The sequence below is a fragment of the Siphateles boraxobius genome, unplaced genomic scaffold (assembly GCF_051911475.1).
Source record: "Siphateles boraxobius isolate OS27281-9 unplaced genomic scaffold, OSU_SipBor_1 53, whole genome shotgun sequence".
Classification (NCBI taxonomy): domain Eukaryota; kingdom Metazoa; phylum Chordata; class Actinopteri; order Cypriniformes; family Leuciscidae; genus Siphateles; species Siphateles boraxobius.
The window spans coordinates 3,815,335-3,831,916 of NW_027509175.1; the positions used below are offsets into that span (position 1 = coordinate 3,815,335).

The following is a 16,582-nucleotide window of genomic DNA, read 5'->3' on the forward strand; positions in this document are numbered from 1 at the left end:
AGCAGGACGAGTCAAGTCAAGTCAAGTCACCTTTATATAGTGCTTTTTACAATAGAGATTGTTTCAAAGCAGCTTTACAGAGATAACAGGAAAATAATGTTGTAATAGTATTGTTAAATACAAAATGAAAGGTCCCCAACTAAGCAAGCCGAAAGCCAATGGCGACAAAGGCGAAGAAAGGTGAAAAGGCAACAGTGACAAGAAAGCAAAACTCCAGCAGGTGACAGAATGGAGAAAAAAAACTTGGGAGAACCCAGGCTCAGTCACGGGGCCAGTCCTCCTTTGGCCAATGAACGGACAGTGTATGATTATGATTCAGGCATTATCAGGTCAGAAGTCAGATGAGATCAGAACTTTCACAATATTTATCCAGTTCATCTGGTTGGGGTTGGAGTCATCACGCCGGAATGGAGACAAATTTGTCGGGTGTCCATGAGGCCTTCCCAGGGTTGATGAGGCTGGCACTTCAGGGATGTGTTGTCGTCGTCTCCAGGCGCAGGTCCTTCATCAGATCTGGATATGTCCTGGATCCGGCAGTTTGCGGTAGACCTCGGGATAAACAGAGAGACTAATATTAGCGTAGACGCCATCCTTCTTATGATGTACAAAGTACATCAGGATTTATGGGAAGTGTTCCCGGTTATCCGGCTGATCTAAACTATGCAGCCTAAAACTTGAATTATAGAAGTCTATAATGTGTTATGTGTATGCTAAGCCAAAGAGATGTGTTTTTAGTCTAGATTTGAACTGACAGAGTGTGTCTGCTTCCCGGACAATGTTAGGAAGATTGTTCCAAAGTTTTGGTGCTAAATAGGAAAAGGATCTACCGCCAGTAGTCGATTTAGATATTCTAGCTATTATCAACTGGCCAGAATTTTGAGATTGCAATAGACGTGAAGGAGTATAATGCGTTAAGAGCTCGCTCAAGTACTGGGGAGCTAAACCCTTTAGTGCTTTGTAAGTAATCAGCAATAATTTAAAATGTAAACGATGTTTAAAGGGCACCTATTATGGAATTTTGAAAATTACGTTTCATGTAGTGTGTAACATAGATCTAGGTGAATGAAAACATCCTGCAAAGTTTTAAATATGAAAGTTCACCGTATACAATGTTATTGTCTCTCGACAGTAAGAGTCGACTCTGAGTCACTGATATGAACCGATAGACGAACGATGCTTTTTCTCTATCTAGATGAAGACGAACAAGATAGGCCCACTCATTGCGCATGCAGACACCAGGGAAAACTTGAAAACATCAGGTCGACAACAAGACCCTGTTCTGAAGTGCGAATCAAAATCGACCCTTTTCACTGCCCAGGGAGGAAGACTAAGTGTCTACAGTTCATATATACAACTATACCACACAAGTATACTATAGGACGAAACTTGTGCTGTGTTCGCGTTATTTTAATGACGATTGCTTTACAAACATAAATGCTTTCAAGTGTGGATTCGCGAGCCGGTTGATACTGAAGGAAGGTTCAGTACCAATTATTTGGATCAGCTTCCTCCTCCGAATCACAACCTGTAAGTATGATTAATAATTGTTGCTTTTATGTTTTTTGTAGCATGCTCAATAAGTATTTGTGTGTGATGTGTTACGCTCAGCGCAGCTTCTAGGTCAATTGTAAATTTGTTTTAAATAATATGTGAAATGTTTGTCGTTGTTATTGGAGTTGTCATAAAGAATAGAGCAATACCTTGTAGTACAGCAGTGCTTTATCATTATGTTTATGCGTTGGGCTAACGCAAAAAATTACTGATTGGGTCATCTGACCAATCACCGCAGATTAGCGTCACGCTTTGGAGGTTTGGAAAAATGCCAATGCAGTGTTGACAGAACCGGGCTACTATGGTCATACTTCCTGGTTCTGGTAAGAACTCTAGCGGCTGCATTTTGGACCTAACTGTAGTTTATATTGGTATCAAAGAGCACACCCAGGTTCCTAACCGACGACGAGGACTTGATAGAGCAGCCATCAAGTGGTAGACAGTATTCTAGGTTATTACGTGAGGAAGTTTTTTGTCCAATAATTGGAATCTATGTTTTTTTTCAGAATTAAGTAGTAGGAAATTACTAGTCATCCAGTTTTTTATATCAGCTATGCATTCCGTTAATTTTGTGGATTGGTAAGTTTCGTCAGGGTGTGAGGAAATATAGAGCTGAGTATCATCAGCAAAACAGTGGAAACTAATGCAATGCTTCCTAATGATATCTCCTAAGGTTTAGCATGTACAGAGTCAACAGCAACCATCCTAGTACTGAGCCTTGTGGTACACCATACCGAACTTTTGACCGATAAGACATCTCTTCATTTACTACTACAAACTGATGACGGTAAGATAAGAATGATTTAAACCATGCTAGATCAATTCCACTAATGCCAACATCATTTTTGAGTCTATTTAAAAGAATGTTGTGGTCGATAGTGTCAAATGCAGCACTAAGATCGAGTAGCACTAATAGCGAGATACAACCACCTTTCTAAAGATGCCTTCCTGTGGCTCGTGCCGAGCCCCACTCAGCAACGGGGACCACCATGTAATTTGCGTTTCCTGCCTGGGTGAATATCAATCAGGTTTCTATCAATCATGGCGACTCTGAGGACTCGCCTGGCATCCTTCGCCGAGCCTGCACTTCAACCAGCTGTAGTGCCGCACTGCAAGAAGTGCCGTAAACAGCGAGCTTCCGAGCCTTCTCCAGCCCGCGAAAGCTCGCCGGTTCGCCCGCCAGCTTCGCCAGCTTCCCCCTGAGTCGCTCCCCGACCGACAACGGCCGCCGTCTGCTGCCGGTTCCGCCATCGGGGTCAATAAGGCAGCTGTATCTGCGAAGGAGGCCAGCTGCTCTATCCTGCCGTCGGACAGCGAGGACTGGGTGACCTCTGTGGATCAGCATCGAGACTGAACTCATGCGTCTGCTCTCACAGGCCCTGGCGAGCCTCGGCCTCGAGTGGGAGGCGCCCGCGCAGCCTGCGCCCAACAGACTGGATGGATGTTTCCTGAAAAAGGACCGCGTCCAGGCCTGCTCCTTTTCTTCCTGAACTTCACGAAGAAGTCGCCAAGTCCTGAAGTGCCCCGCTCTCCGCCAGAGTGCGCACCTCTGTCTCCCTAGCATTCTCCGAAGTGGATGGTGCTAAAGACAGAGGATATCTCTCTCTTCCCCCAGTGGAAGCAGCTGTAGCAGCCCACCTTTGCCTGACCTCAGCTGGACGCCGAGCAATGACAGCGCTGCCTTCAAAAGCTTGCCGTGCCACCTCCGCTATGCACGGTTGCGCTTACGCTGCCGCCGGGCAAACTGTATCGGCACTGCACTCCATGGCCATCTTGCAAATCTTCCAAACCGACCTCCTCCAAAAAAAATGGACGAGGAAGGGCCGGAAGCTATCAGCCTGCCGGATCTGAGAAGCGCTACGGACCTCGCCCTCCGCGCCGCGAAATCCGCTGCACAGGCTATGGGGCAGACGATGGCCTCTCTCACCGTTGCTGAGAGACACTTGTGGCTGACGTTATCAGAGATGCCGGACTCGGAGCGCTCTGTGTTCCTCGACGCTCCCGTCTCCCCAACAGGCCTATTCGGATCTGCCGTCAAAGATCTCGTGGACAGATTCGCTGAGGCCCAGAAAACGTTGCAGGCTATGAAGCACTTCCTCCCAAAGTGCTCTAGCACCGCAGAAGGCCACCCGAAACAGCCGTCTGCTTGAAGCTCACAGCCGGATTGAGGATTGAAGTCAAGCCCGAGGCCTCAAAGCTTTCCTAAAACTGCTAGGAAAACTACGGCGTTTAAGTCCCGCTGCGGCCGGACTCCCGCCGAAACTTCTCGCTCGTCCAGTTCCAGAAAATGTGACTGTTCCAGTGTATTTTGCAGCCAACAAGCCGGTAACACGACCCGCTTGCCTGCACACAAACGCCGTTTTTACGGCGACCCAGATACATCTCAGAAAGAGTGTAATTTCTGGTATTCCGGCCACAGCCGATGGTGTTATAAGTGTAATAAAAATGCCCACGAATCAGTGTTCATTACACACTTTTCACCCCGCTCATTTCCATGTCGCAAATTGCTATAGAGAAATCGAACACGGCCAGACCGCCAGCTGTGATCAGCGCGCTCCCCGCCTCAGATGCTGCAAGCACAGTGTTCACTTTACCACACACCGGGGCTCTGCAGCCGCCACTCAGTTGCGGCCAGATCTCATTTTACCCCTAGCCGTTCACGCAAATGCATGGGCAAAACTTCCCGGGGTATCAGAATGGGTGCTGAACACTATACAGAGAGGCTATTCGCTGCAGTTCGCTCGACACCCCCGCCGAGATAGCGAAACTATTGAGCAAAGGGGCCATAGAGCCTTTATCTCAAGCTCAGAGCGAAGGGGGTCTTACAGCAGATATTTTCTGGTAACGAAAAAAGATTGGGGTCTCAGACCCATTCGAGATCTGAGACAGCTGAACAAAGTGCTTGTGAAACGCCAGTTCAAAATGCTCACGACCAGGAAAATCCTCGCACAGATTTGCCAAGGGGACTGGTTTCTGTCAATAGATCTGAAAGAGGCGTATTTTCAAATACTAATAGCGTCACGTCACAGGTGTTTCTTGAGATTTGCTTTCGAGGGCCAGGCATATCAATACACAGTCCTGCCATTCGGCCTGTCCCTGGCACCCCGTACATTTACGAAGTGCATGGAGCGAGATGGCTCGCTCCGAATGTGGGAGACATTCGGCAGAGCGCAGGTAGACCTCTTGGCGTCCCAAGAAAACACTCATTGTCCAAATTTTTTCTCCAAGAGCAGAGATGCGCTGGCCCACGTCTGGCCCCGCTTTTCCCCCCATCTCGCTCCTGCAGGCTCTCGCACCCCTGAAACTTCGGTTTCAGAAAGGTTTCAGAAAGTGCTGGGTCTCATGGCCTCCGCATCCCCAGTACTCCAGCTGGGTCTGCTTCGCATGCGCCCGCTGCAGTTATGGCTAAAAGCGCGAGGACCGCCTCGGGCGTGGGCCTCTGATCTGTTTCGCCTCAAAGTCGATCAGAAATGCGTCCTAGCCTTGAAACCGTGGAGAGTAACCGACTGGTACCAGTTGGGTGTAAACCTGGGAACTCCCTCGAGTGTAAAGGTGGTGTCCACGGACGCCTCCACCTCGGGATGGGGAGCACTGCTCGAGGGCAGACCGTTCTTTGGCCAGTGGTCGGAACGAGAGAAGCTCCAGCACATAAACTGTCTGGAAATGATGGCAGTGGACAACGCGCTGTAGCGTTTTTGTCCTTGTAAAAAGGGTCACCACGTCTTGGTCCATTCGGACAACATGTCAGTGGTGGCCTATATAAATCGCCAGGGTGGCGTCAGGTCCTGAAACCTTCACAGGCGGACGGAACGCCTCCTGATCTGGGCTCAGCACAATCTGCTCTCACTGAGAGAAGCACACGTGCCTGGTCACCTCAATTTGGGACCAGACAGACTGTCCAGAAACAATATTCCAGCAGGGGAATGGTCGCTGCACCCGCAGACGGTCCTGCTGCTGTAGGAGAGATTCGTCAGAGCGCAGGTAGACCTCTTTGCGTCCCATGAAAACACTCATTGTCCGAAGTTTTTCTCCAAGAGCAGAGATGCGCTGGCCCACGTCTGGCCCCGCTGCCCGCTCTATGCTTTTCCCCCCATCTCGCTCCTGCCTCAGTTGCTGGACCGAATCAGGGAATACGGATGTTCAGTGCTGCTTGTGGCTCCGCTCTGGAAAAACCAGGCCTGGTTTCCAGTTCTGATGCAGCTGACCAGCACTGCCCCATGGCCGATACCATTGAGGAAAGACCTCCTCTCCCAGGCAAAGGGCTTGATTTGGCATCCTCGTCCGGAGCTGTGGTCCCTACATGTATGGACCATCAACGGGTACCCGCTAACCTCCCGAAAGGAGTGTTAAACACAATCACGAAGGCTAAAGCGCGGTCTACTAGGCGACTCTAGTCCTCAAAATGGTTTGTGATCTCTGGCTGGTGCGAAGCTCAAGGCCTTTCACCCTCAGACTGTGGAGTTACGGAAGTACTCTCCTTCCTTCAAGAGCTACTGGATAAGGGCAGAACTACATCCACGCTCAAGGTCTATGTGGCGGCCATAGCAGCGTTTACTAAACCAGCCACTGGTCTGTCACTGGGGAAGGACGATCTGGTCATCCGCTTCCTTAAAGGAGCTAAGAGACTAAACCCTCCCAGACCCCCTTCAGTCCCCATGTGGGACCTTTCTACGGTGTTGGAAGCCATGAAAGGTGCCCCGTTTGAGCCAATCCATCTGTCAGACATGAAACATTTGTCATTCAAGACAGCGTTTTTGGTGGCTCTGGCTTCAGTGAAGCGTGTAGGGGATTTACAAACGCTCTCAGTGAGCGCGATGTGTATGGAGTTTGGGACAAATGACTCAAAAGTCATACTCAAACCAAGGCACGGACACGTGCCTAAGTCCCTCAACACACCATTCAGGGCTAAGGTTATCTCCCGGTCTGCCCTGCCGGTGTACAACGAGGAAGAGAATGCGGGATTCCTTTGCCCTGTCAGGGCATTAAGAGCTTACATGTCCCGCTCGTCTGTTTTCAGACAGACTGAGCAGCTCTTCGTTTCATTCAGCGGACATGCCAAGGGGCTGGCCGCTTCGAAACAGAGCCTATCCAGGTGGATAGTTGATGCCATAGCATTGGCTTACACTTCCAAGGGCCTGCATTGTCCTTTGGGTGTCAGAGCGCACTCCACTAGAGGCATGGCCTCGTCGTGGGCGTGGTCTAGTGGGATTACCTTGCAGGATATATGTATGGCGGCTGCCTGGGCCTCGCCGTCTAAATTTATAAGGTTTTATAACCTAGAGGTTCCCGCCTTACAGGCTAAACTTTTGTCAGTCTAAAAATCAGTACTGTCTGCCCTGTTGCTTCGGCACAGAATACTGGAACCACTTGAGCATCGCTCGCTGAACGATAAAATTACAGGGGAATTTAATAAGACCCATACTGTTACTCAGATCAGGCCGAATATATTTTCACCCTGACTGTGTGGAACACTGTTGATGTGGAACACTCCTTCAGGATGCTACTTGTGGAGAAGGACGTTTTTAGCCTCTCTTCTCAGACTCTCTGTGAGTCCCTGGTGATTAAGCACTATATGTGCCCCGGGCACCTGCCCTTGGGACTTTGGTGTGGATCCCAGCAACCACGGCGTTTTGAATATTGTTCCCCTAGCGTAAGATATTACGCAGTACGAGAGAACCTCTTGTAAGGGAACGTACTCAGTTACTAACGTAACCTCGGTTCTCTCTAGAAGAAGGAACGAGTACTGCGTATCTTTGCCGTGCCTGCGACACGCTGGTTCGCTTCAGCGATGAAAACCAGATTGTATCAGCCATATATTTATAGGCCAAGACCACGCCTGTTTCGGAAGCGCCCCCATTGGATCTAACGTCACATGGGGCCTCTCTTGATAGGCAGATGCAGTTGCCGCAGGACAGCCAATAGGCACGCAAGACGTCTCGCATATGTCTGCATTGCTGCAACGCTTTTTACATTAATTCAAAATTAAGGAACATTTTTGGCTTCAATATCTCGTGGAAAAGAGGTTTTTCCCCTAGCGTAAGATATTACGCAGTACTCATTCCCTCTTCTAGAGAGAACTGAGGTTACGTTAGTAACAGAGTACGTTTTCTGAGGCATCATATACGTTTTTTTTTTTTTTTTTTGGGGGGGGGTGGTATGTCGATGACTATAAAATCTTAACGAACTTTTGAACAAATGTTTGAACGTGCTAATTATGTTCATAATTAAATGTGAAACTTTAATGTAGGCATCTCATTACGTTTAGAGACATGGCCAAGCAGTCATTCCTTACAAATGTGGCTCTCTGGATGCATGTTTACATTATTCACCTGAATGTCTAAAAATAGATTGGAAAGAAAAGGCAATGGGCAACCGTATAGGCTATTTGTAGTTGCACTCAAATTCTGAGATCACATTAAAAATCTAATTTAAACTTAAAAAAAACCCAAAGGATTTCAGGATGGATTTAGGATTTTGATAAATGTACATTATAATAAAAAATGTGTCTCAGCACTATTTCTTGGTCACTAAAAAAAATAGGCCAATGCACATTTTGTGAAATTGATCATGTGTTCATCCAGCTTAGTGCTGCTGTCATTTAAGCAATATAATATAAATATAAACAATTTAAACAATATAATATAAATATAACAATCCCTTATTAATCTAATGATTTATCAGTACCTGAATAATAAATTATTAAAATTATTATTTGACAACATACCAAAAACCGTATGAATTTTCTTGAAAAGCTTTATTATTATTATTATTATTATTATTATTATTATTATTATTATTATTATTATTATTATTATTTGCAAGAAGTAGGGTAATACAATAGTAATGCAATGACAAGGTGTTGCAGTAACTTTGGGGTGTCAAGTTAAGACATTTTGTGTTTGATTTAATAATACAAGAGTGTGTGTGTGTGCGTGTGCGTGTGCGTGTGTGTGTGCGTGTGTGTGCGTGCGTGTGTGCGTGCGTGTGTGTGTGTGCGTGTGCGTGTGTATGTGTGCGTGTGCGTGTGTGTGTGTGTGTGTGTGTGTGTGTGTGTGTGTGTGTGTGTGTGTGTGTGTGTGTGTGTGTGTGTGTGTCTAAGGAACTTTGCTTGAGTGCAAGAAGAAACATAACATTACAAGAAAAGTTACATTGTGATATCTTGTATTTTAGTGGTAGAAAATAAGCACAGATAGTTTTATGAGCCCTTTAGATGCACCATATCCATTTGTTGCACCATTATTTGCACCCTGATAGGCGAAATCGCTGCAATAAGTCCTTGGAAAGTAGCCACCACCACCAATGCAATACTGCAAAACAAATAAATAATATAAATGCCAATATACTAAGCAATAGACATGTCACAAATTAGAAAAAACTGATAAAAGTCAAAAGAAAATCCAGCCTCAATTTGCTGTTTAAAGATTAAGGTCAACATTTCTGTCATTTGAAATACTCACATATTGTGCATATCATCCTTTCGGCCTGACCCCAGAACACATCGCATAGGCCTCTTTGTAGTTGTTGAAAACTCCAAATGTTACATATCGAGGGTCGAAATCCCCTGTAAGAAAATCACTGAATCATTCTGGAGTCTAAAACACACAACTCACATTTTCAATTAAAGCTGTCTTTTTTATTCTCTATTTCTAATTCATTAATAAAATGTTATTAAAGAGGTTAGAAACATATAGCCTACTTTATGCAAGTATGTGACTGCAGATGCGAGTGCTTGCCTTAGTTCAACAATCTATAACTGTTTTACGCAATTTTGTGTAAATACATATAATCTGATTTACAATTTTTTGATAAAAAGCATGCATGAAGGTTCACCCCTAAACCTTACTGTCTGGGCTTTAGCAAATCATACAGAAACAAACCAATGAGATTGTATGAATTCATACGTATACCTATGATGCAGCTAAAAGGGAATGCTCTCAGAACTTTGTCTAGAGTTCTGGCAAGGCTCTCTCAGTAATGAAAAAATGTTCTTCCATTAACAGAATGTTCACTATTTTGTTTTGTTTTTAAAGTAACAAAATTTTCCCTTAAGTTCGCATAACCAAAAAAACAACAACAACAAAAAAAACATATTGAACATTCAGAAAATTAATGGAAACGACAGCAAAATGTTCTTAGAAGGGAAGCTGCAGATACATTTACCATTGTTCAAGTATTTTCGAAGGGAAAAAGTAAGTAATTTCAATAGGAATTCACAGCATTGAGAATTTTGCATGAGGGTGAAAGATTTCCACATGGAGACTTCAGGTTTGCAGGTTTGCAACGGGTTCAGGTTGGTCGTTCGGATTCACCACATTAACACTGCTTGGTTTGAAAGTGACTTCTGTGTGAGCTGCGTGCTTCATATACAGATGAAACTCGAAAAATTTTAACATCGTGCAAAAGTTATAATTTTGATGATTATGGCTTACAGATTATGAAAACCCCAAATTCAAAATCTAAAAGAAAAAAATTTAAAAGAAAATTAAAATATTACATGAAATCAATAATAAAAAAGGATTTTAAATACAAAAATGTTGGCCCTCTGAAAAGTATAATCATGCATATGTATATAGTTATATACACTAAATATATTAGTTTCACCTTTTAATTTGAATTAGTGTTGCACGATATTCAAATTCTTCGAGTTTCAACTGTACATTGCTACTCTATTGACAGTAGACAATGGACCTTTTGCCCTTGAAATTTTACTGATGTCACAGCATGTTGCCACCATTTCGCTGAAGCGTAAAATGTGTTACGAATTGCTGTAAGTGTGTAGAGCCAACTTAACGCAAACTTTTGCGCTGATCTGGCGGTACAAACCTCAGTCAGTAGGGAGATGTAGAGTTGCATTCAAATCTATTAGGATCTATTGGGGCCTATTATTCAGGTAAGTTGGTATAAATATATTGACTGTGTGGTGCTCAAAAAAAAAGTAAGATGTCTTTAAATGGTTGCTCCCTGAAAGAGAAAACTGACTGAATTTACAATAATTCTCAATATAGCATGATCTTGCGGTAACGCTGAGACTACAATGCTTTTTGTTGGGTCATACGGTTGCGCTCACATTTCAAAGCAGCATGTGAAAAGAAATAGAGGTTAAGAAGTGAAAAGCAGTCCCCAAAACAATACCAGAATCTGAATCCGTCAAATAGAAATATTTGTGTCGAATGCCAGCAACAGGCTGAAAAGAATACAAAATAAACAAGGAAACTGAATTTTTGTGACCTCACATTGTGACCACATCATGAATATCCTGGGAGCTCATGGTGAGATCACTGTGAGATCAAATTGTTGACTGGGTAAATAATACAATTTGTTACTTTTTTTAGGGAGTAATGGAATATTGTAATGCATTACTTTTAAAAGTAACTTTCTCCAACACATGAATCTGTGAATTACTAATATTATTGTTGCATTCATGTTGATATGGAGACTAAAGACTTAAAAATTTCAAATTTAAATCTGTACTGGCTGCACTGCCATTAACAATTCTATACCTCTGTATTTTTATCAAAGGTATTATGAATGAAAAAATTGTGAACCACTAATATCAAGCATTCTGTTCTGGAAGTCTCATCTGCAAGATAATTATCAATATACTGCTCATGAGTAAATGTTTTACCTCTAACATATTCTCCATACAATTCTTTAGTCCTCATCTCGTTGCCAACATCTTAAACAATAGGAACAGAAAATCAGTACTGCATGCCCCTGCGCCATATTTTAAAGGGTGTTTCAAGGGAAATAAAGAAAATTTACTGCAAATATTTTGACAAATATGATGAATGTAAGTTCTAATTAAGCTTTTAATTACACTAAGACCACCATTATTTTTTTAAATCTCAGAAATACTGAGCTCTCGTATTGCCAGAAGATGAAAAGTAATTTTGAACTCTGTCACGATCCCGTATACGGGATATCTAACTTTACTTTGCTATATTATTATTAAATCCTAATCTAATTATGACAAACTATATATCGTTGGAAAGGTCTAAGACTCCTAAATAGATATTTTAGCGCTGTTTTTTTCTTACAAATTGCTTTTGAACAGTAATATATGAATTTATGACAAGAGTGCGCCTCAAAAAATCGACGTCATTACAGGAGTTTCGGACCTGCGTCACAAAAAGTCGACGCACAGACTTTTAATAATTGAAACTTTGGTTTTTAATGCTAAAAGTTCATAATAAAACATAATCTAGTATTTGTCAATAAAAAAAGATAAAATAATATTTTAAAAAGTAAAGTAAGACGTCCTCTAAAAAGTATAATATATATTATATATATATAAATAATTTTTTTATTATTATTATATCACATTTTAGTAGTTATCATAAATTAGGTATCATTTGAAAGCTTACGAACTCAGAATTCATCCTGTGAAAACCGTTTTGAAATTGGATATTACGTTACCATAGAAACGGTATTTTTTTATTAGGCCCATCCCCTTTTGGGCATCATCTTTCATAATTTATTATCAAAACCTTTTCTAATATTGACAAAACACATATTGTCAAAAAGGTCTGAGTCTCAAGGTTCCATATTTAGTGACAGAAGTGATATTTGGATAGAAATTTATGACTTTGTTACAGCAGATTGCATACAATTAAATTCAACGGAATGCAATGGCACCCGGTGGCTATTTTTGGTATTACGCCTAAACAAAATCTCATGGGAACTTCAATTTTTGTGATATCAACTTGAAATTTGGAACACAACTTGGTTAGATATATAGCTTTCATTTTATAGTAATTTTATAGTAAAACATATTTTGTAAAATATTTATTTTATATAAAAAATATATTAATAAAGTATATTTGATTTACTGTAGATTATAACTTTTTCATACTTTAATTTATTGAAGTGCTTTCACTTCAGTAATAATCTGCTGATTGTTTTCTTTAAAACAAGACCAAACTTAGGTCTGTATTCCAAAGCATTCTTGAATTACAATCATTTAATTTGTATTTGTATCATTTGTATAGTGCATTTTAATGTCAATTATACAAATTGCTAAGGGGTTAAAGAAGTTGTAAAGATTCCCCCCAAACAGTGTCAGAAAATTGCTTGTAGTGTGGTAGCGTAAAACTGAACCAACTCTCCAGAACTCCAGGTCATGATCATTGGTAACATACCACACAGCAATGTGATATATTTTATTTATTTATTTATTTATTATTATTTCAGAATGTCAGATGAGGTTTAAGTTTATTACTCTAGAGAAAATCCTTATATGTTAAAAGCTGATTCATCTTCACTGTTTGTGGTAGATTGCACAAAACTGATAAGATGAAAGTTTCATAAACCCACACATTCCATAAAGGCTGCAGAACTTAACTACCTGACATATGATGACCAGCATTTTCACTGTGGCCTTCCTTCCTCATAAGACTTTGAGATAGCCAAACTGCAAAGATTCTAAATGAGTAACAAAATAAACAAATTTGTTCTAACTAAAATAACTTTTTCCAAGTTCCTACATGCAGTCACACTAAAATATACACTATAGTTCAAAGGTTTGGATTCGGTACGATTTTCTATTTATTTTTAATAAGACTTATGCACACCCATTTATTTGATTAAAATTACAGCAAAACATTAATATTGTGTAATATTATCAAAATATAAAATAACTGATTTATGTTTTAATATATATCAAATGTCATTTATTCCTGTGATGGCAGAGCTGAGTTTTCAGCAGCCATTACTCCAGTCTCCAGTGTCACATTATAATATGCTGATGTAATAATTTAAGACTTTACTGTCATCAATTGAATGCATTCTTGTTGAATAAAAGTATTCTTTGCATTTCTCTTTTTCTAAATTACTGATCTAAATCTAAAACTTAGTTCAATTTTAAAGGTAATCCAAATCTATTTAGTGAGTAACTTAATAAAAAAGTTTATGGATATTGTTTCTTTGACACAGATGTGGTTTTAATCAAAATATTAGTTGAAAGGTTTTTACCATTCAAACCACACATATCACAATCATACAAGGCCTGTTCATAAACCCACACTTGCGGTCTTTGCACTTGACCATCTGTCTACTTACATGACGTATTTCCTTTATTTGGCCCAAATGGTCAAGTGCACGTGAAGACTGCAAGAGTGTGCAGAACTTTTTATAATCGATGGGACACATTTATTATATTATAGGGGCAGTTTACACGACACCCTTTCAACTAAAAACGAGTTGTTGAAAATGGTCTCCATGTAAACAACAAAAACGTGAATCTCTGAAAACGATGACATCATGCACATACATATTATGTGTTCAGTCTATAGTGTTTCATCGCCATCTAATGGCATGGCAGCAGAAAACAGCATTTTTAGGCATTTTCATTAGAGAAGTCTCACCCACCAAGGAGGAGTCTCTGTCCTAGAATTCTCACAAAAGAAATTGAAGTTTAAAAAAGGGGGCAGGGCTGTTACAGTGTGAATGGGGATCATTTTGACAATGGTGTCGTCTTTACGCGGAAAACACAAAGAAGAAAACATCTCTGTTTTAAGCATTTTCATGTAAACGTACCCTTATAGTGTTGTAAGTGTATAGTGTTGTAAATGCAAGTGTTTCGTCTCGTGTTTTGGTTCGTGTGCCTGTGTTTCGTTTCTGTTTAGTTCCTGTCTCCATAGTTACTGATTCCTCCCTGTTAGTTGTCTTGTTTACTGATTAGTCCCACCTGTGTCTAGTTTACTTCACTGTGTATACACATATAACATGTTGTTCAGTTCACTGTCGTAGGCACTAAGAGTTCCGTCGTGACGATGAATGGGTTTCGCTTAGAAAGCCTATCGACTTCGAGTGTTACAAAACGAGCCAATGGCAAAGAAATGGCATGGGTCTGCAGAATTGGCATAGCGTATCTACGCAGATATTTTTTCGCTTCGGAGCCAAGAGTATCTCTTGACTCCACAGCCATTTCTGACTTCACTCTACGAGACGAGCGACTCTCCGGTGTTGGTGTGACGGCGATCTCCAGCGAGTTCACCTTCTGATCTGTGCAGTAATCTGTCAGTGAGTGTGTTTCTCCCTGCTCGCTTCAACATCCGCAGAGTTTTTTCCTCTCACAAAAGAGCTTTGCACACGGCACGTCTTTGTAAAGACGGCTCGCCTGTGCACTTCTGGTTGCGGTTGAAGATTCGGCAGTGCTGCCACCTTCGGTTGTGCATATAGCATTGTCGAGTCGGATCCTGAGATGACGGCTAGCTTTCCCAGGCCGCTGCGAGCATCGGATTAGAGTGGAACCCTCCAGTCTGTCCTGAGCACTCGCTGCTTGAAAATTGGTTTTTGGGTGCGACCGCTGACACCCGTCGGCATCCAATCCCAATACTTTCTTTCAGGATGCTGCATGAGGAGATCTCGAAATCCTGGAAGACCCCCATGGCTTCCCGCGATCCCTCGTTGATCTCCTCCGCCTTTCCTCCCCTCGACGGGGCTGCCGTCCATGGGTAACGTGGGGTTACCCCGGCTAAATGCTACTGTGTCCTCAGAGTGCTTCTTCTCGCGGCGACCCGAAGTACCCGTCCGAAGCCTGTAGTTTTTTCGTCTACGCTTGTGGCGAAATCCTATAGAGCTGCAGGACAGGCAGCCGCCTCACTGCATGTCATGGCCATTCTACTGGTCTACCAGGCCTAGATGCTCACGGACATACACGAGGGCAGGACTGACCCCTATTCTGATCCGACGGCCCGTTGCTGCCCCACCGTCGGCTCGGATGACAGAGCAAGCCCCCGTGGAACGCTGGTCCTTCCCTGGCCTCCTCTGTCAGGATGCGATTATGACCGTGCGGCCACAGGATTGGTTTGTAGCGATCGACCTGAAGGACGCCTACTTTTGTCTTCGTTCTCCTTCGACTCAGACCTTTCCTGCAGTTTGCTGTCAAGGGGCGAGAATATCAGTATGCCGTTCTCCCATTCGGGCTAACCCTGTCTCCTCGCGCCTTCACGAAGGTCGTCGAGGCAGCACTTTTTCCTCCATGGAACACAGGGTTCGCATCCTGATCTATCTCGATGACTGGCTATCCTAGCTCACTCTCGAGACCAGGTTTGCGAACACAGGGACCCAGTGCTCCGGCACCTAGCTTGTCTGGGCCTTCGGGTCAACTGGGAAAGGAGTAACTTTGCCCCGTGCAGAGGATCTCTTTTCTCGGTATCGACTCTTTGGGCAGTTCCCTTTTAGTTTCAGGACCTCAGACCAGCTCTTTGTCTGTTCTGGTGGGAAGCTGAAGGGAAAGGCTTTCTCCAAGCATAAGTTGTCTCACGGGATAGTGGGATACGGGATACGCCATGGGATACGCCATTGCTTGGCTTACCAGCAGCAAGGTCGACGTGCGCCCTTTGTGTGTTAACCCTTTCACACATAAGTTTAAAATATTCTAACTGACCCCCCAGTGTAAGTTTTTCAAGGCGACCGTTATTTAGAACTTGTCACTTTAATGTTTCCATGGTGACGCGTCATTGCTTGTCATGTGACACCGCACAACCACAACACAGCGCTGAATGAATGATGATCTGCTTTTATTTCATTTTTCCTTTTTTATTAAAAATATTCACAAATATATTAGCTATAGCAAGAAACACTGATATTCCGATTGTCAAATATGTGCAAGTGGATGTGTTTTGTTGTTTAAACACATTTATAACGATTGCGTTAGTTGAGCTGTATGCGCGATGGGCGGCCCCATGTTAGTTTGTTTCACAGTTCAGAGGATCGGATCTGTTGGATTTACAACACGTCAATTCCTCCACTTCTCACGAAATACATGAAAGTAAGTGGCCGGTGAACTGGGAGAAGAATAGGGTAAAATGTAAAGCTACTTACACAATGTGTATCTGATATGAATAAAAGGTGTCGTCTTATTATAATGTAAAGGATTATTATTGCCGCTTCCATAGACATCAGTGTGTATTTTACAAACTAAAAAATCATTGTTTTGCTAGTACTTATGTGTATTTATACATAAATAAACATTTTGTTGAAAAACACTCAATAGTTCTGACATATGACAGCACTGAGTGCGTCCGTC

At 42.5% G+C, this 16,582-nt stretch overlaps 1 protein-coding gene across 1 annotated transcript; it reads right to left on the minus strand.

The window, feature by feature from the left end:
- Positions 1-8,698: 8,698 nt before the first annotated feature.
- itln1 (intelectin 1) lies at positions 8,699-12,706 on the minus strand (the record flags this gene model as incomplete). The annotated part of the gene is given in 5 exon segments (XM_077204905.1): positions 8,699-8,858; positions 9,009-9,112; positions 11,177-11,251; positions 11,254-11,291; positions 12,576-12,706. Coding segments are annotated over 5 exon segments (489 nt in total), but the record flags the coding sequence as incomplete, so codon positions are not given.
- Positions 12,707-16,582: the final 3,876 nt, after the last annotated feature.